Raw genomic sequence first — 21,383 nt, 5'->3', positions numbered from 1 at the left:
TTATAATCTCTGTGAAAAACAATTTAAGCAACACTGCCAAAAAATGTCATGACCAATTTCGCTCTGAGCACAAATGGAGAAGAGAAGACGATGAGAATGGCTGCTGCTGGGAAGTGGCTGCTCTTGGGTGGAAATTAGAATTGTTGGGTGAAAATTCGATTGTTTAATTTTCTGGCGGACTGGATGGGAGGGAGGGCAGATCCAGTCAGCAATAACAAATTGCAGAAACTGAGACATCCTGCAATTGCAATTGCAGTTGCTGTCCAAAAAACTTTGCACCAGTTCCCTAATTAGCACACTAAAAGATATTCAACACTCAACGTAATTAAATGGAATTTTAAACGATGCGCCAGTTGGTCCAAAGCGCCTTTAATTACTTGCATTCTACTAGCCAGAGATAGTGGCAACAGCAACAGCAACAGCAACTGCAACGGCAAGGAACCTCATTCTGACGAGGACAACTACATCGAGAGGAGGCAGAAGTTTTCTTTTTTTTTTTGGGCAAGACGATGCCAAAACTTGGCCGCACAAATTAATCATAACTTTTGGGAAGAAGAAACTGCTGCTGCTCGACTGGTGGGCTCCTGATGCAGTTGCAGACTTTGTCTTGGTGTTGCTAGTCCCATTAAAAGTGGGTTAGGTTCTTGTTTTATACAGCTACACCTACACTTGCAGATTTACTACACACTTATATAATACTACACACATACACAAATGTATGTACGTACATATATATTAGCACGCAGCTCTCGGTTGCTTATTCCAATAAATTTTCAGCAGCTTGTTTGTTTGGCGTCTCTGACATTAATCAAAAATGGCAATGAAAGTTTCTTTTTTAAGTGGCTGCAGCTGCGCAATGACATCCAAATACGTGAAGATGCCGCCTTTGGCAATTCAAACAAAGAATGCACAAAGAACAAAATTAATATTAGTAGGATGAGAGATGAAACTTTGTCTTTCACCTCGGAAAAATTTCAACTTTGTTCAATGCAAACCAAAAGAAACTCCGAGGCAAAAACTAAACAAAAACTCTTCAGATGCCAAAAACTTTGAGTAAGTTTTCAGGGTGTAGGCTAAATTTATCCGTTTTTGAATAGTTATGGAATGAGTTAGTTGTCTTTAATTATTGTGTAATTCAATGTACTTCAAATTGTATTTAGAATGGCTGACTACTCTTGCGTTGGGAATTTTCTTTTATTCTTTTTAGATTTTACCAAAAAAAATGTGAGTAAACTACTAAACTATAATTCAAGTGATAATATCCGTTTAAAGCTAAGCTTGTATACAATTTTTGGAACCAATTACTCAATTGTCTTGATTGCTGTTATAATTGACATCGCAGCACGACAGATCTGAAAATATATTACCCCAATTTATATAAACCAAGACAACTTTTAAACTATATTTGACATACCGCCAAAAAGTTGGCCAAAGAAGCCTCATAGAATCCTGCCTTAATGACGACTTTTTTCTGGGAACGTAACATGATAAAAGCCAATGAACGCCTTTGATGGGGGTTAGCCAAATGCCAATCGCTCAACTGAAGCGCCACACCGATTTGAAAGCTCTAATGCAGAGAAAATGCTAAAAAGGAGCAAGTCGTATTGTTGATAATTTAACTGACCTCGTTCTTGATAATTTCTCCTCCATAACAATAGATAAACAATTGCAGCATAATGGATCCAAAGAATGAAAAGTAAACCAAAAGAGCCATGGCAGAGCTTATGTTCTTATAAAAGTAAGAAACGCATCAACAGTTGGAAAATCAATCAAACAAGGGTCTAACTTACTGTGAACATTTGATAGATTATGACGCCCACCTGCAAGGAAGTGATCAAAAACTGCCCAAACACAATAGGCATATAGATGAGACGGAGTTGTTTGGCTAGGGTCAAGAGTTCTACATGATAATCTACTATGGATATGATGCTCGCTTGACGATTGCCTTTGCTGTCATTGTATACCGCTTTGCGTATATCATGCTGAAGGGCCTGAAAATTGCCACGCAAATTAATGGCAAAAGAGATAAATAGTCCATCAATGGCTGAGGCGTAGACCACGACAATTGTGGTAAAGACAGCAGTGTAGATAAATCCAATCTCGTAGCCAGGACTATTCTCGGTATTAAAGGGAAATCTGTAAATTCAAAATAACACTTGCACTTCTTTCGCGAATGTCTTCTTCTCACATTAGTTTGACCTTACTTCATTGGCATGGGTAACTCTCGTATATAGACAACACTTCTTAACTTATTGGTAATAATTTTCAGAATGGGTCCCAACATAAAATAAAGTCCCGTGCAGCTGCAGGAGATCCAATAGGAGCGACTCAGACGACTGGCCAATGTATTTGCCAGCGTGACGTACTTGTAGTCCTTTGACTTTCTATCAATAGCTAGAAGAGTATCTGAATATAACTAATTTGTACTTGATTATGGTTATTTACTTACATTTCTCATACAAATACCTAAAACTGCTCATCATTCTCCAAAAATCTTGTTTATAGTTCATAAATGTTATGATTTTCGTTAGTGTCAAGGTGTTATTAAACAAGATGCTCAAAGTCGCTGTGACAAGTTCCATATTGTCCCGGTTTGTGTATATATTTGCAATCAAAGGGTATTCGGTGGAAATGAGTATGAGAAGTGGCCACATGTACTTAAAATTGAATAGGCTCTCCTTTTTCATATCCCGGCGGTGACCCATCACCCGCAGACAATTCTCTTGCAGCAAGAATAGACGACTCATGGCAATGACACACAGTTTAACTCCTTCTTCAAATGACAAAGGCTGAACTTGTAATGGATCCTTATATAGTAAGGCTGACCAATTAAGTGTCAGCTAGATTAGTTAATTGCACATTTGAAATTCCATTCCAAATACGTCTTACGACTAATAACTATGTTGACATAATAATTGAGACTAGTTGACTTAATTGTTTTAGTTCCCCCACTCACCAGGGGTTTAAAAATTCATAGGCGGAAACCTGCATAGCCGCCCAATATTCAATCTTTCTAAAATTGTCGTATTTAACTTGTATAAAGGATGTATAAGGTAAGAACTGATGAAAAGGAGTGCCCATTTTAAAGGATTTCTAACATTTTAATTGATATTCTCAAAATAACATTGAACACTAAGTGGGTTATTATTTATACCATAAATTTTCATTTAAAATCAATTCATTGGGTTTCTTTTAAGTTTATTTATGCCTTTGATAATCATCCGATGAGATTTGGGCTTATATTTAAATGGGTCTTTGAATGGGAATTCTAGCTATCACAAAGTTCATTGCAATTTGCTAAGTTCTTTCAAGGTCTTTATGGGCCAAGATTAACTAAACAAAGGTTCTCAAATATTTTCTTTAAGACCATGTAATTGCATTTTCAAATGAACGTTATAATGCAAAGCAAAAGTCCGTTAGGAAAGCTGTTTCAAAAATATGGGCTAAATACTGGCTAGAAAGCTTTCAAAAGACACACTGACAAAAGGTTCTTCTCAAATTGTTGGTATCACAGCCTCAACAAAAGCTCTACAGCTAAGTGGATTCTTGCCAAGAGGTTACTAAATTGGCTAAAAGCTATTTGTTAGCCAAGTGTTGTAGCAATTGGCTTTAAGGCTTTAGCAGGAAACATTTAGAGTTTAAATTGTGATTTGATTGAATTGATTTAATTAATTTTGTTGTTGGTCACAACTTGGGGTTTTGTCTCACAATCGGTTTTAATAAATAAATACAAAATTTTAAATAAATAAAATATATAAATAGCTAAGATCTAAGTTTAATTTAAAAGAAAGTCCAGTCATAAGCACTAAGAAGCAGCAGGCTTCAGACGAAGTCCCATCAGCCAAGAGACGACTTAGACCTCATTGCACTCCAGGTAAAGTTGGTGACAATCGAAACCGGAACGCCCTCTACGTCCGGCATCGTACAACTGTTCGAAGCTGGTGTTGCTGTCGCTGCTGCGTCCCAAAACGTAGCTACTGGCATATCTGCAAGAAGACGACAATTGAGTTGAGATTTCACTGTGTGGCCTTTCTTTGCTCAGCTCCTGAACTTACGATCCTAGTTGGCAGAAGATGCTGCTGCCGCCGATTTCACGCACACAATCCGTATTGGCATCGCACATATAACGCTGCAGGCACTTGTCGTCCGAGTTGCGATAGGTTCTCACATAACCCTTGAGCAGGGCGATGCCGGCGACGGCTGCGTCACTGACTGAATCACGTTTACCCATGGAGCGAGCGGTGAGGGAACGATGCGAGAATGAGGTCTTCAGGGCATCCAAGAGATTCATCACGATCTGTATGAACTGTGGAATGGGCAACGGAAGTGAAGGAAGAGTTCAGAGTTGATAGGCGTGTGTGTGTGTGTGTGAGAGAGAGGGGCAGGATGAAGCATTAGTCAATTAGTTTTGCATTTTGTTGTGCCAATATGTAACAAAAAAGAGTCAAAGTGTGTGTGTTTGTATGTGAAAAAGGTGTAAAAGTGTAAAACTGTGTGTGTGTACTAAAGAAGTCTACATACAATGTACACTAAGCAACAAACAAATTCTTTTTAAAACTACAAAAATCGTTATTATACTTGTACATCAACTTTGTTGCTTAGTGTCTGCATGCTTAAACATTATATTGGATGTAAAAAGCGTATAAAGAATTTAGTTTACCTCGCCAGCTTGCTTGGCCATTGAGTTGACTTGATCTGGATCTCGGGTGCCCAACACGGACGACAGGACAGCCGCCAAGATGCCCTGTGCATTATTTTTTTGTCGTTTTTTGTTTTTTTTTTTTTTTTATTTTAAGAGAAGTTGGTAGCAGGAGGAGAAGGGGTAGAAGACGGGTGTAAGCGCAAACAAGTAAAGAGAAGAGAAGAAAAACCAGACACCAAAAATGAGTATAAAAATTTTCCAAACAAAAAAAGAATATTACAAAAAATGCAGAAGTAAATAAAAAATGGCACAAAAGCATTTAAAATTAACACCAAACGCTATGCAAAATAAAACATCAAAATTACCTGCATGGGGGGAGCCGCCATTGTCGACCTTATCAATGCCATCACTGGGAGCTCCGCCGCCCAACAAAGTGTTGATAATGCGAAGACCTAAAGTAGAGTATAAATTAAATCAAGAAATCTTCTGTGAAATTTGCTTTGCTTACCCATTGAGATGACATTGGCCCAGGGACTTCCGCCTAGACCGATAGAACCATCCACATCTTCGGATTTGGTGGGCGCCGTATTAGTGGCTCCATTGAAGAACATGGTCATCACAGTGGACAGCATGTTAGACCAGGTGAAACCTCCGGGACCACCGCCCACTGTATCCTGTATCTGATTACCTTCGATGTCATCTTCAATATCATCCAGAGCCACCTTCTTGGATGCATTTGGCTTGACGGCAAATTTCCTGCCCTCCGCTTCGGGCCTATAAACTGGCGACTGGGTCAACTGTTGACGCTCTTGCTGGGGATAGGCATAGGTGAGCAGCAAACAATTGCTGACCACTATGGATAGTAAAATGTAGGCGTGGATCTTACGTTGATTCAACATGTTGACTGCAAATCAAAACAAATATACCTTTTTTGTTAGTTTTCGTATTTGAAATTCAGACAAAGTCACATAAAAATTATACTTTCACAATGCCCAATTGAGTTTCCTGAACCCAGGCACGATTTGAATTATACAAAACGAGAGCCACGTGGTGTTACATGTAACAACAAAGACCTCAATTCGATTTGAACTCATTTCAATAGATTACAAAATTGTCTTTAATTTCAAATAAAACAATCTTAGAGTGAATAATTTACATATTAACCAAATTAAGGGTATTAATAAGTGGTCATTCTTCTAAAAGAGCTCAAAGCTTACTTTTAGTGAACTTTTCCCAATTTCTAGATTTAGTTGTTTAATTGTTTTTCACTTAATGTCCAAGTTCTCCAAGTTTCTCATAGAATTTCCAATTCACACGGCAAAAACAAAGTATTTTCGTAATGTTAAAGAGAATAGAGAAAGAAAGTTGAATTGTAATTGTAATTTAAATGCATTAAAAAGAAAATGCTTCTCATTTTGGACACTTCCGAAACAAAGAAACTAGTCAAACTGCTGCTGCCCCACAATTAAAAGAAAGATGCGGTCAAACTGAACTCGTTTTGCCATAACATGTGAAAATTGCCCAAGCCAGCAAACACACAAATGCCACACACACCACACACACACACACACACTCGCACAACAACACCCAAGTTGAACAACTTTTAGAAAGCCAAGTGGCAAGTGCAGACAATTAGAGGAGAAATAAAGGCACAGAGACACAGACACCGAGAGTGAGGGAATTATGGAAGCTATAAAGTTTTCTTCCTCATAAAGCTGAAGTCGAATCGAATGAATGCAATTCGAATGGAAATTAGCTACTCAAAAATGTGGAAAAAAATACTAGAACGAACTGAACTTCATCAATAGCCAATGCCAAGGGGAATGGAATGGACTGGCGACTTGAAGAGAACCAGTTCAACTTGTCCGATTGTCTAGCGGTTAATTCTCCACTTCACACACACACACACACACACACACACTCACACACTGTGATGTCTTATGAAGTCATGCAATACGGTTACCGTTACAATTAATATAACGATACGAGAAGGAGAATGTCCAAGTTCTATAAGAATTCCATGGGAGTTGCGGCATTGATTACCATTTAATTGTTTGACAACATTTCGATGAGAACAGGTTCCAAGAATGGGTCAACCAATACCCATTAATCAATGCCCCTCCATCATAATCATTCAGCCAATTGAGTTTTATTGTTTTGTGACACAATTTGACACAGTTTTAATGAAAATTATTAGTGGCATGTAAATTTAGAAAGCTGTTAGAAAAACGGGAATTGTCTCTTTTTTTTGGTTTTTGGCGTGAACGAATCATTTTCATGTGATAACTAATCGAATTTTCTCATTGTTTTCTTAAACGATTGAATAAGATGGTTTCAATTTCTATTTTTAATTACAAAAATTTCACACGCCAACTTTTACTTTTACTAAACGAAAATTGCCAGCAATTAAAAACTATAAAATCCATAATTATTTATTTAGTTTTAACAATTGCACACTTAAAATCACATCGACAAAGTGAAAAGAAAGCAGCCAAATGGAAACCGCCAACTGCGGTTGGGGGCAAAAAGAAAATAAAATAACACACAATTGCAAAAGTCAGTTCTTTATAAAAATGGCAAAATTATTGCTTCACACATTTGCAATAAATACTTTTGCTTTACTAATGACTTGCCCACAATTTGGCCAGGAGCGGTTCGAAAACGACATAGAAATACTAAGTAATGAGATTTTAAAATCTCTTCTTGGAGTCAGTATAAGGCCACTTATGGTCTATTTAGTTTATATTTTTGGAGTGGCAAGAACTACTAACTAAATTGCAAGCTCAGCTGCAGTTCTTAAAGTTCTGAACCCAGTCCGAGTGGAGAGCAAAATATGGATAACCTTTATCAATCTGTAACCGTCCCTGAATAAACATTTCATTTTCATTTCAATTTTATGTGGTCTCGTGCCTAGACACACTCCACTGGGTTTTTGGTCAAAGTCAAAAAGGCAGATCCAAGAGCTAAGAGCTGAGAAAGCGAAACAAGAAGAAAAAAAATAGATATATGTTTATAAGTATATTCGTGATTTGTGGTTGAAATGAGCAAAAGGCACAGCCCAGAGAGCGGAGCAATGAATCATTCTCTGTCTCTCTCTCTCTCTCTCTCTCTCTCTGCTCTCTGTGAAGTGGTCTGGGTTTGTTGGTCATTGACTGGTTTCCGGCTAAAAAAGAGAGAAACTTTAAGTAAAACGAAAACAAAATAACATTTCACTTTCTTTTCTGCCCAGAATTCACTCACACTCACACGCACACACACACACATACACATATGGATGTGCAAGTTTATTGACCAAGAAGTGAATGTAATTAAAAGAAATGCCAATTCATTGGAAGTTCTTTTTCACCAATTCATTTGAACTTTACAACGAGTTTGTGTCTTAAGTCATTTGTTTCGGCATTGGTCAAGCGCCTCGTGAGCTGCATTTTAATTTCACTATTTTGGAAAAATGTCAAATTATTTGATTACCATAAATGATGCAACGCCCATCCATTTGAATTTCCCAAAAAAAACCGTTTAAACTTGCCGCAAAAATAGTCACAACTTTTACTGACCTTAAAATGCAACAGCAAACCCCATGAAAGCAGAACGAATTACAGCCACGAAATGATATTATTATGATTGTTGTTGTTATTATTATAAGACAGCAAATGCAGCCGACTGCAGGTGGCTCACGGTATGATAGACAAATTGCAGCACCTGACACAGCACCGAAAACACTCAACTTCATTCACAGATGATGGACAAATTGAGGCAATTTCAGATGTCAGCTCTGGAACGCAAATTCTCGGGTGAAAGTAAGACAAATTATTGAATTGAAAATGTTTCAGCCTCTGGACTATTTAAATTTAATATCTTTTTGTGTTACACAATTTCTGAATCATTTTAAATTTAACGAAATTGTTTCGGTTTTTCAACGAAAAAAAAAAAAAAACAAATGCATCGAACACGATTCGAACAAAAACTTTCACCTCCACCAAACAGCAACAACAACAACAACAACTTGACAACAGAGAGACAACAACATAGAAGCCGCAAAATGCCAAGCCAAAAAGCCACACAAAATATCCAACTGTGTCCGTCCATGAATGAAAGTTAAGCCAACAACAACAAAAACAACAACAACAACTTGCTTCATGCCAAAGTACCAAGTCATGAAATTTGAGCTTCGAACAAAAATGAAAAAAAAGTAAATCGAAAATGAGTTAGAAAAAAACGTGACCTTCTATGGGCCAATTAAACAAAATGCAATGACGAAAAAGAAAGAATTCTTTCGTTATATAGCCATGCAAAGGCCAAAAGGCGTTAATTGGCTGACCAAAGACAAGACCCACATGAAATCAAGGCCACAGACCAGCCAGCCAGTGTACACACACGCACACACACACATGTTAACTCTGAGGGTGAGGGGACGAAAACAAAACGAAATTCTTTGGCAAACTGGCACCCTATTTGGGTCAGTGGGCGGCCATCATCGCCGTCGCTGTTACCTGAAAAGAACTTGGTTCAATGCGCATTTCCATATGCGAGTAGGCCTTGTCAATGGACAAGTGTGCGTCTACCTTGCCTCTCTGTGGCCTCTGTGGCTCTTCATCTCCTTCAGCCTCTTCTCCTCTGGCCAATATCTTTCTTTCTTTCTTTTTCGTTTTATTTTTTTTTTGACATGTTTCATGCTTTATATGCCGCTTTGGCTTGCTTTACTCTTGCCCCCTCTCTCTCTATCACTCCTCACGTACTGTGCCTTTCGGTCTTTGGGTTTTTGTTTGCTTTGCTTTTTCATGCAAAGTTGTTAACTCGTTTAACTGAAATTCTTTTTTTTCTCTTCGTGTTTTTTTTATCGTGAATTTATGCTTCAAGTTCTGTTATTTCTTGACTGGCCTGACCCAAATTTTAACCATTGAGTAGCCCCAATTTGTTGGGCAAACAAACACACCATGCGCCACTATGATCAAAAAGTGTTTGTTTAATTTTGAATAAATAACTTTCTATTTATTAATTCTAAATGGGATAATTGCAAAAGTTAGAAACTTTGGCTAAGGCATCCGAGGCATTCCAATGTGATCGAGAGGTGGGCCATATAAGATCAGTTATGCAATCGTTACCACAAATTATACTTATTAGTTTCTTTTAATCATAAACTTTACTTAATGAGTACCGAATAACAACTAATAGAGGTAAAAAACGTTTGACTCATTCCTTTTGACTCGAAATTTCGAGATTAAAAACGAAAACCAAAATAACATTTTACTCTCAATTTCTATTTCAGAAGTTATACTAAATTAAATATGGATATCAGCTCAAGATATTGGCAAAGTAAGGAATGAATTTTAATCAAGTTGTGATTGCTGATTAATAATGGGGGAAAGACCAAGTTAATGGCTATTAAATTTCTCAACAGGCTAAAATGTAAAGTAAATTAAACTGGGCTGATTTAATGGGGAACTAGTTAGTCTTGGGGTATAAAGTTTTAACTTTCCATGTCTTAGCATAATCAAGAGTAATACCAACTAACTTATCTTACCTTTTTAAGTTGTTCGCTTCTTCACCGGTTCGTTTGTTTGCTTTTAACTTTTTAATGTTTTAATTAAAAACACCCAAAATATCACTTTAGTTCACTTTTTTTGCACAAAAAATTCCACAAATGCACTAACCAAATTTCTAATTTCTTTTGGTTGTTTCTTATATATTTTTTGTGTTTGTGTCTAAAAAACTTTCGTTGCACGGATTTCACTTTACGCGTCCAAGTTAGTGACTAAATTTGGTTGTCGTCTGCTTCGCTTCGCTATCAAAAGTCGTCTGAAACGGCGATCGCCTTGAACTTGGCTTTATATAGACTGACCCATTTTCAGGTAGTTCGCGATGGAACTGGAAACGTTGAATACGCTGAAGAAATGCAGCCGAACCAAAGAGATCTCAACTGACTTCACTTCGAACATGTTCGATGGCGAAGTGAAGGTGTGTGCGCAGGTGTGACTCTTGTTGGTGTTGGATTTACTGTTAAGGCTGGCTTTATTGCCCCATTGTTGTCTGGAGGCGTTACAAGTTAAATGGCTTAGGGTTTTTCTACCTGTTGGCCAAGGTTTCCTTTTCATTTGCATGTCGTTGGCCGCAAGCATCGATCATGATGATTGTTATTGTGGGTGACAGCATCTGGACATCATGTAGATATTTTGTTTCTTTGTACTTAACATTTAAGTAGAGGTAATTACTTTGCCTCAAGGGTAAACCCCTTTGTCTAGGACAACGCTTTTGTCTTGCCAACTTAGTCATACTTGAAATAATATTGTGTATTTTCCCTTTTAGTCAATTTAATCAATTTTAGCAAACTGTCTCCTTTGAACACTTTACCATAAAGTAACATATATGACATTAATATCCTTAATTTAAGTAAATAACTAAACTTGACTTGTCAGCTTAACATTGTTGAAGTCAAAGGACCAGAGATAAACTTTCGTTGCAATACATTGTACAACTAACTGCAATGACAGGACTGCATATAACTGGTGGGTCAGCTGGAGCTTCATTGCCTCAAAGTAAACCAAGCTTATGAGCTGCGACTAATTACCAAAGTAAAACGAAAGAAAGAAGGGACTTCTTCTTGTCTTGTATGCACTGAAAGTCATTTATGATTTAGGATTAAGCAACTGCTTCATATTTTTTGATAAGATAAACTAATTCAAATATGTTACATAAGAAAACATTTAAAAAGAGTTATTCCAAAATCTGTAAGTAAAGAAATAAACTAGCTTAATTTCAAGAGCATGCCTAGTGTTAGACTTAATTCATTTTAAAAGTAAGTGGATAATCTTGAGAATACTTTTATGTTTTTTTCAGTGTACAAGTATGTGCCAGCATGTTACAAATCTCCTGTAGTTCTAGCACAAATACGTATGGCTAACATCCTTGGCCTTAGCAGAGAGTTGGGCCACGTGCAACAAAAAAAAAAAAAAAGAAAAAAAGAAAAGCAAGGAAAGCAAGAAAAAAGTTAAGCCGTTAAAGCAAAAGTTTACCCAGACAGGTTCCTGCTTTTTTGCCACAGCGCACCACTTGCCCCTTTTCCCTGTTCCACAACAGACTCGCATCTCTCTCTAGTTCTCTACTTCCACTTTTATTTCCCCATGTACTAAGGTATTAGAACCCTTTTTGCCAGAGCTGCATTTGTATGTGTTTACATTTAGTTGTATTCGATTTGCATAGAATAGGATTGGGGAATTGGAAATCTTTTGGGTTCGGGGTTAGGGGCCAACCAAGTCCATACGTAAATCAATGCCAACTGTGTGTGCGGGCAATCAGCAGGAACATGAACAGCTCCAGCATCAGTAGCAGCAGCAAGAGTAACCTGAATGTGGGTTATTAAGTGGTCTTAAAACCGATTGGTCCGAGTGTTTCTTCTATTTTCTACATATGCGGCTGGATTTATGCAAATCCCTAGGGCAACTTAAGGCAATCGATGCAGATTCCATCCATTTTCACTTCGCTCTCCACTCTATCGAACCATATGGTTAATGCGAACATAATTGCGCCACATTTGTTATCTCTCTGCGGCTGACTGAGTGAGTGACTCTGACTAAAACCGACTTTTGCATATCGCCCATTCAGAGTTACTGAATTTACTGGGCATCAATGGTTGGCCGATTACTGTTAACTGATTTCCTATTTAATTTATGTGCCCAGCTCTCGGATTATTGTTCCTTTTGTTTGCCAATTCCCCATATTTGTGTTTACATTTTGCATTTTGCCACACAAAATGGACATTAGCCTAATGATTTCTGTGTCAACCAATCCGCAAACCAAACACAATTCCGAAATACTCGCACATAAATCAGCTTATCATTCAGCATTCATTTGACATTCAGTTGTTTTTTGCCATCTAATTTGCTATACAATATTTCAGCTAACAAAATGATGCATTTGTGTGGTGAATTTTTCGGAAGGCAAATGCAATTGAGATTAGTTCAAATTATGCATAACGAAATTCGACATATTCTAAAGTTTAACTTATGCATGAAATTGAAATTTACATTAGGAAGTCAATCAATGGAGGAATTGTGAAACTGTGAAACCTTTCGACGTTTCCATACATTGAGTTTTTTTGATAATACTTATTATTATTAATGAACAAATGTTGTTTTTATTTGGCTATTAACAATTCATATATGTAAATAACACTCATTGAATAAGTTTATTTAATTTTATAGGGTCTTTCTTAAAGATTTTACAGAGTTCCGCTCCACTTAATTATAAATAACCTTTTTGTTTATTTTCTTTTGGCAATTTCCATTCTGGCCAAGCTTTCAAAAATTATTTGATAGAAATCGAAATTCGACAGCAAAGTTAGAATTTGATTGAAATCAATTAGCACAAACACACACACACACACGCATACCAACTCACGGACAACTTTGATATTGCCTTGCTGCTGGCTTTCGGTGTCCCAATCGACAATTAGCAAGGCAATTTGGACTTGTGAAAAAAAAAAGAAGAAAAATATATACAAAAAAGAATCAAACGAATTGACCCAAATTTTGTTGGATATTTCGTTTTGAGTTCAATGAGGAGCGACAAAGAGGAGAAAACAAACAAACGTCGAGATGGAAAAGTAAAAGTAAAGTCTATAAAATTCGTTGCATACTCTTAGGCAGCAGCAAACCAAATTTATGCACACAACACAAAAACAAAAATGCGTCTGCCTGTGCGTCTGTGTGTTGTGTGCGTGTGCTAATATGAAATCAATAAATTGTACGGATTTCTTTTTCAATATGTATGTATATATTGCCAGTGAAGTTTTCTCCGTGCCCCGTCCGCTGTGTTTTTATTTACTTTATTTGATTTAGCATAAAGGATGAAGTATATGCCAACAAGCAGAGGACCCAAACAGGCAAGCCTGGCTGGATGACGATGCCAAGGGATGCTGCTATGCTGCTATCCTGTTTTTTTGCCAGAGAATCGGAGAATAAAATTGTTACGCTTTGTGAGTTTATCAACGCACATCTACTTGAGAAAATAATGATGTCAATGCTGGCAATAGAGAATGAACACAGCAAAATCTAAAGAGATGGAGATAGAGAGACACGAATGGAAATGGAAAAGGGGTGGATGCACAAAAAGGAAAATTGTCGAGAAGTCAGGGCCAAGACAATAATGTCATGTTTAATATTAAATATACATATATATTTTCTCTCTTGTTGCAGTTGAAACTAGATTTTATTTACGATGACAATAATCTGAGCAAAACTCTGGCATAAAGCATTTGAAGTTTCAACAAATCCAAATGCAGCAATATACATATATACATATGTATACATCAAGCTGTTTAATTTTACTGCTTTAGGTCCATGTAAATGGTAAATAGTGTAGTACCTGACAACAACAGCAACAACGACAACAGCAACATCAGGCACCACACAATGCTGGCACCTAAATCGGCCCCAAACATCTACCGCATATTTCATCGTCATAGTCAAATGCCATCGAATTAGGCACACATGGTCAAATGCAGGTCACCTACCCTAGTCCCTTAGCCCATCCCGGCACTTGGCCCGCCACCCTCCTACATTTTGGCCACTGTCCATTTGGCCCATTTGCTGGCTATGTTCAAGCCCGGCCCACGCCCATGTCCATAATGAACTCATGCAAATTACTGAGTTGCACCGCGTACAGAATATTGCATATCAATCAATATCCTTGAATATGACTGACATTTGCATTTGTGCCACATACAAATTTATGAGTAACTGAGTGGGTGACATTGTGAGTGTGGACATATAAGAAGTGTCCTGTGCATTATGCCATTACCATTTGAACTTGGTCCTTTTCTAATATGTCTTTTTTCTAATCTCAGTCTTCTTTCTATTATCACCTGACTGTTTTGTTTAAGGGGCTACAAAAGCTTTCAATAGATGATCTCTTAAAGTTATTAATTGAATTAAATATGCATAATGGAATTTTAGCCTATGTATAGTCTATATTTTGATTATTTATTTCAATTAAACTCTCTAAGCAATTGAAAACAATGAAACGATAATATCCACGTAAGCTTAATGCCCTTGGCAACAAGGCAATAATAATTATAATAATTAAAAGCTGGTCCACAAGCAAGCAGCCCTCTAGACCCTACGGCCGCCCCATCCCAAGGATTAAGTATCACAAAAATTAATGAATGTCAAAACCACTGACATCCATTCCAACTGCAGGTATGTGTGTGTGTGTGGGAGTCGGGGGAAACGGAAACCGGAGAGTAAGCCAAAAAAGGTGTCCTAATACAGGAGAGAATCTTGTTTGCTTTACATAATTATTTCATTAAGTGTTCGGAGCCCTCGACGCCAGTCGGCAGCCGCCGCATGGCACTAGACACTTGGCACCTCACCTACCTGAAACAGGGCATGGGCACACGGACAGGAGTCACCTAAGGACATGTTCGTCTTTTTGCACTTTTTCACTTTTGCCACTTGGTAATTTTGCGCATTTAACAAGCGGCAGTCAGACTAAAGAAAAATATATTTCATAGCTTTTGCCTTGACCTCCAGGCAATACTTCATGGCAAGGGGGATGGTTTATGGCTGAAACAGTGTGGGGCAGAGGCAAAGGGGGGACGATGGAAGGGAATGTAGCATAGCTCATTAACAAACATTAGTTGCAAATGTTGTGAATTACTTAAGGAATTAATATTCCATGCTTCACACACACCCAGAGAGAGAGAGAGAGAGCACAAGCAGAAGCAGAACTTCATATCCCCTGGCTTCCCCAGTTCAGACCAAGCAAATGAGCGAGGAGTCACAAGTCCTTACACACATACAGACACAGAACACAGACATATCCACATACATATAGATGGCATACACAAATTTATATATGTATATTCTTAAATCCTGCTTTGCTTTTGGCTTCTGTGGCGTATGCTTAATGCGAACTAATTCATTTATATACACACACACACATGCATCATCATCATCATCATCATTATCATTATCATCATCGTCTTTATTATCATCCCCATGATTAGCACGAGGATAATGGATCTTGGCAGGCAAAGCTAATGATAGTTGACCCCCGAAAAAGCATATTGAATTAATGTCTGTCTGCCTTTTTGTCTCCCGTCTCTCGTGTCACTGGACGGGCTGGGGGAAACAAATTGACTTGCATTTGGCCGAGGCCAACTAACTAAGTAAGCGGATTGATTTAATTTCAACTAAATCCAATCAGTTAGTGCATTGTTCTGACCTACTTAACATCCAAGTCATAATTACATTCATACACGATTCGGAAACTCAATTCCAATCAAACGAAATTCTTCAATTGTTTTGGCTTTCAATCATCCTTAAATCTAAAGAAATCGCTAAGAAAAATTTACTGTTGTTTTTCCCATTTTTATGTATTTGTTTTGAATTCAGGAATAGAGTTATAAATTCGCTCAAGTTTATAAATTGAAATTAGAGATGTCAAGAAGTTGAAAAAGTATTTAAGTCCACAACTGAATGAGTTTTCTATCGTCAGGTTCTCTTTGCTGTTGTGGCCTTTGAATCTCACATGTGGGTGGCTTATTGTTCGCCCATCCTCTTACGAAAGGCACTTACCTGACTGGCTAGCTACTCCATCAGCTTCGTTTTCTTTGTTTTCTGGACTGGTTCTTTTTCTTTCACTCTCATTGGAAGAATTGCTTTTAGAAGCAAAGTCTGAGAAGTTCCAATTTGCTTACTGGGCTCTTTCATGGCCAAAGTCTCTCTTTTTGTGTGTGTGTGTGTGTGGAACATGCATTTGGTTATAAGCCGATTTGAGGGAGCAGCCTTAACGTAGGGAGCAGAGAACAAAAACTAGGAAAATGCAGATTTCGTATAAACAAAGCACGAACAGCAAATTAAAACAACTCATAAATGTGAATACCGAAAACCCGGACAAAACGAAACCGAACCGAAACTGAACAAAACCAATTCGAAGCGAAGCAAAACAGAAAGAAACAACAAATTTTGGCAAACAAATGGCAAACACTTTCGACAGAGTTGAGCCAGAGAATGGAACCCGAAACGCGTGCCTGGAATATTCTATGATAGTTAATTATATTGTTGCTCCTATTGTTGCTGCTGTTGTCTGTGGATTTTTAGATTTATGCGGGGAAATTAGCCAAGCCAGAAATGCAAGCAGAGTAGCGTGTGAATGGTGCGAGTGGAAGGGGAAGGGTAAGGGGAAACGGTTTCAGGCATTATTTTTATGAAAAATAACTTACGCCTTTTTTTATGGACGAAATATTGAAATATTAGGAGAAAGCTGGAAAGAGGACAGAGAGACAAGTCAGGAAGGCATAAAGGGAGAAAAGGAGGTGCAGGAGTAAGGCCAGGCGGACCCAAAGGATTCATCAGTGGTAACAGCTGTTGAGAGGAGCGCTGACTGCCGAAAATTTTAGCATTTGCGATGATGTATCGTTTGGCATCATTATAACAGCTGCCTCTTTACCCCTTCATCCATTCGTCCAAGAGTCTGTCCGTTGGTTATGAAATGAATTTGGATGCGTTTCGCTTGGCCCCCTCTCGCTTTCTCCCTCTATTTGGTGCGTGCCTTGGGTACTTGTTGTTATATTTATCACAAAAGTGTACTTTATCTTGCCGGTACCAGGACCCATTGCAAAGGACTCTCCTCTCCTGGGCTGGCAGTGGTCCCTTTTCAACGGCTTTGGCATCAGTCAACAGCTGTTGACTAGAAGCAGCAGCAGCCTGCCTCAAAATCACCAAACAAACAATTTTACATTCTTCTTGGAAGAATACATAGTGAATGTATATAGAAATATGTAAAATATATGTATACAAACAGCATGAAATACTCGTGTATATATATTGTTTCGTAATTTATTGACCCCTTTTTTCCTCTGGGTCTAACGAAAAATGGAAATTAAACTTGCATTATAAAAACTTTCCCGCACACACATATTTCTAAGCTGAAAATGAAAGAGGAAAATGTGGAGAATGAAAAGTAGAGGAGTCTGGAAAACATAAAAAATATAAACAGATGTTTTGGCCTCTTTTTCCATTTTTTGCTGATGTTTATGAGCCAAAAGAATGTTTTCCGTAAAGGATTTTTTAATGTCCTTCAAGTTGTAATAAAAAATGCTTCCAGCAGAAATTGAATCTCATAATATAATCCAACAAATTGAAAAGGATTGATTTGACTTGATTCAATTTTAGATGTTACCATTTGATAATTAACGATTTCGAGCATTTGTGGTTTGTCTTGGTAAATCTGGTTGGTGGGATGTGTAAATCCTTCTTCAGCCCTCATTGAGTGCTAACCAAGCTTAGTTAAGTGGAACAACAAAAACTTTTGACGCTAATCAGCTGCAATCCTCTAGCCACAAGTCTCCTTCTAACTCAGTCGTCTTTCCACGTCTGCTCTTCATAAAATATGCAACAAACATTAAAAAAAAAAAGGAGAAAAAAATACCACTTACCAGCACGTAGACTTTGAGTGAGAATCACATTGCTGGATAGACGAGTTCTAGGTGTATGCGATAAAGGGGCCATATAAGGTAGGAGGCGTAAGGGGTCTGCAGCATGTAAAATAATTTGAAAACACGGCATTAGCGTAATGAAGCATGGAAAAGTGCGAGACGAAGTGCAGGAAATGGCTCTTGCTCTTGCTGGTTCGGGTGATGAGCGGTGGCGCTGAAAAGCGCACATAAATGCCAGAAGTTATGCAAGTCCTTAACTTTCACGAGGATGCTCTGATAGACGCGCCTTGACATGGTAAAGGAGTGGATGAGAATGCGGATAGGGTTGTGGCTGTGGATGTGGATGGGTCGTGTTAACCGTCTGTGGGTTGGGCTTCTGGTTGTGGCAAGGTGTACAAGTGTCGTATCGCACATGTTTGTCATATGCATGAATCGAGTCTGAGCCGTCGTCTAAGAAGAAACTTTCACACAGCACGCAAGCCCTTGGGAAAATAAAAGAAAGTCAACTTAGCGGGTAAGAAGATTCACCTGTATTCAGTAGGTAATCTTCACCTTTTTTTCACAGCACACACAGACACGCACACCTCCACACGCTTTTATTGCATCCCTTGTATCGAGCAAAAGTTTCCATTCAGTTTCCCATCCAGTCGTTGCACCACCGCCAGCCCACAGTTTTGGTTAAGTAGTTGTAAGATGCATAATGTATTTACCCAAGCACCGGAAATTGGATGCCACGAGTGGTAGCTGCAGGTTGCAAACGTCATGTGGCAATCTCTGGTAGCAAGTGTATATACTATATATTTTGATTCAGATGCCTTGTCATACTCTTAGAAAAACCAATTTGATTGATAATTTCAAGTACCCGGCGATTCTACTAAGTTTTAGCCAATTAAGATTCTTCTGAAATTTTATGAGATATTCTACTAAATTTTCTAAATGACACATATTCAAATATTGAATCGAATGACATTGGGGGCAAAAATGTACAAAATGAAAATTCTTTCAATGCATAGGCAAAGTGGTTGCTAGGCATGACCTTTGGGGCTGGTTACACATCACCAGTCATCTCTCACTGTATCTTTCTCCCTCCATCTATTTGGGTAGTCTCTCCAATATGCATTTCTTGTCTCACTCGCTTGTCAGCCAATCATAGTTTTCACACTCTAGTTAACATCATTGTCACCCAGTTTTCAGTCAATGTACAATTCACATGGTAGTGAATTGGTTGACGTTTGCATTTTGTCTACGTTTTGTCATGAATTTGCTATGTGGATACTGTTTCTCTATTTTCTTTCTTTTCCTCTACCATTTTTGACATTTCGTTAGCAACATGGAGAAGGACATACAAACATACAATGGTACATACATATATACATAAGTACCTGTATATGTATGTATTTGTAGAATGTTTTTTAGCCAAACGTTGACATTTAACTCAATTTGCATACCACCGCAAAAATTGTTGTCATGGATGCTGCCGGCAATGATGAGAATGAAAAGTGCAAAAGTTTCCTTACCTTTTCTCCTCGAGATTAAAAAACTAAATGTTGGGCAATTACAGCAAAATTAACATACACACATACCTACCCATTTCCATACACAAACGAGTATGCATATATTCTACTCCATATGAATGCAAATATGTTTTGGAAAGGCTTCCAATGGCATTTGTATATTTGTTATTATTCTCGGTATGCATAAGTCTGCAAAATATAGAATTCAGAGTTCAAAATAATGAAATTTTACTGCATATCCTAATTAGTGAGATTCACTAAATGAAGAGAGCAAAAAAAAGAAACTTTGTGAATATAATATTAATTGTCCTGGCATTTCGATGTGTTATGTGGGTTGAACAGAGAGCCAATGACCCTTAATTACAAAAGATATTGATGAATAATCATGATATAATTTATTCCACACACACACACACACGCCCAAAAGGTAAAATTTACTTAATTTATTGCCTGGAATTTTAGGAACTGTATATACCCCTTAACACCTTGTCTAATGAGTATAAAAACCATCAAATTATTTTGAAAACTCATTTACATAGTTAGTCTGAAATTCATTTAGTTTTAACAACAACAAACAACAAAAACAAAAAGAAAAGGAGTGAAAACTAAACGTGAATATATTTGGACATATAGTTGGTTTTTGGAGCACACACAAACACACACACACACACAGAAGGGCACACCCAAAAGGACACACATATTTATTGGTTTGCAGTTGTCAGACGTCAGAGGATATATATTTCTGAACAAATGTGCTTTTTTTTTTGGTTTGCTACCATTTTTTTTGTGAGCATTTGACACCCTACACCAACTAACCACACTTGTGGTCCGAAAAATGAATGAATATTTAACAAACTTGTGCAAAATTCACGAGTTCAGTTTGAATATTTTAGTTCGGACAACGGCGAACCAACGGGAGCCAGATACGAAGGAGGATCTCAACTCATCTATCTTGAGGCAGTCCAGGGGAGCATGTGTTTGTGTGCATATTAGATTTTTTCTCTTTCAAGGAGGGTGGGCAGGAGGAATGGGGATGCTTGGAAGGTTGAAATTACGGCATAAATTTGCTTGGACACGAAGCATTCACAGGGATTTCATTACCATTTTGGTAGTTTTTTTTTCCATTTTGCATTCATACCCTGTAAAGAAAATATTTCAACATGGATGGGTCTTCATAATTTTGTAAGGTGCATCTGACATACATATAAAAACTAAGTTGAGGCTAGATTTCTCTTTATATAGTCATTGATCATCGATTCTCAGTGTGATTTAGAATTCAGGTTTGAACTTTAAAGTACTTGAGCTAAAAATCTTGCAACGATATTTCCCATGAAGCGCCCCATTAATTTGTGTGATGAATACTCCAGGATACACAAAAGCCCTATTCATGTTTTGCTTAGCAGATGTGCTTGATGAAAACAGAATTTGCACTTATACTAGTTGTTAGTCAGTTGAATTTATTCGGTGTGAAAATTGACAGAATTCGAGGAAAGCAAACGAAATAAAGAAATTCATTGAAGAAATGTTATGTTATTTTATTTACTCGTATGGTTTTTTGTTTTGTTTACTTATTTGTTAGGGGCTTAGAAATTAATTTTGCAATTGTTACATTTGATTTGGAATTTCACTGTTGAAAATCATGTGGGCATAGAACATTTAATCGAATGCTTACATTTTATCAAATTCAAATGGTTTCTGTTGGTTTTTGTTGTGTGTTGCTTCGTTTTGCTTGGCTTGGCGATTTCAGGAGTAGTATAACGGCAAGTCTTTTATGTACTAACTATATGTATGT

General features: G+C 37.6%; 1 protein-coding gene and 1 long non-coding RNA gene across 2 annotated transcripts; both read right to left on the bottom strand.

Annotated features, from left to right (window-relative positions):
- Positions 1–2,106: 2,106 nt before the first annotated feature.
- Positions 2,107–2,691, bottom strand: LOC137585557 (uncharacterized). The gene is made up of 3 exons (XR_011033597.1): positions 2,450–2,691; positions 2,205–2,394; positions 2,107–2,136 (listed from the first exon to the last, which is right to left on the bottom strand). It is a non-coding gene; the product is annotated as an uncharacterized lncRNA (long non-coding RNA).
- A 1,035-nt stretch (positions 2,692–3,726) lies between these two features.
- LOC137585348 (uncharacterized) lies at positions 3,727–10,404 on the bottom strand. Its single transcript, XM_068301092.1, has 6 exons — positions 10,164–10,404; positions 5,151–5,546; positions 4,997–5,094; positions 4,661–4,744; positions 4,056–4,306; positions 3,727–3,986 (listed from the first exon to the last, which is right to left on the bottom strand). Exons 2-6 carry the CDS (start codon positions 5,539–5,541, stop codon positions 3,854–3,856), a joined length of 957 nt encoding a protein of 318 aa, XP_068157193.1. The 5' UTR covers positions 5,542–5,546; positions 10,164–10,404; the 3' UTR covers positions 3,727–3,853.
- Positions 10,405–21,383: the final 10,979 nt, after the last annotated feature.

Source organism: Drosophila tropicalis, unplaced genomic scaffold (assembly GCF_018151085.1).
Source record: "Drosophila tropicalis isolate 14030-0801.00 unplaced genomic scaffold, ASM1815108v1 contig_878, whole genome shotgun sequence".
NCBI classification, from domain to species: domain Eukaryota; kingdom Metazoa; phylum Arthropoda; class Insecta; order Diptera; family Drosophilidae; genus Drosophila; species Drosophila tropicalis.
This window is presented reverse-complemented; position numbering and strand designations above follow the sequence as displayed.

Coding starts and splice junctions, on each gene's coding strand:
- LOC137585348 (XM_068301092.1), bottom strand. CDS start 5,541: ATGTTGAATCAACGTAAGATCCACGCCTACATTTTACTATCCATAGTG. Junction 5,095..5,150: donor GGCCAATGTCATCTCAATGG/GTAAGCAAAGCA, acceptor ACTCTACTTTAG/GTCTTCGCATTATCAACACT. Junction 4,745..4,996: donor CCCATGCAGGTAATTTTGAT/GTTTTATTTTGC, acceptor AATAATGCACAG/GGCATCTTGGCGGCTGTCCT.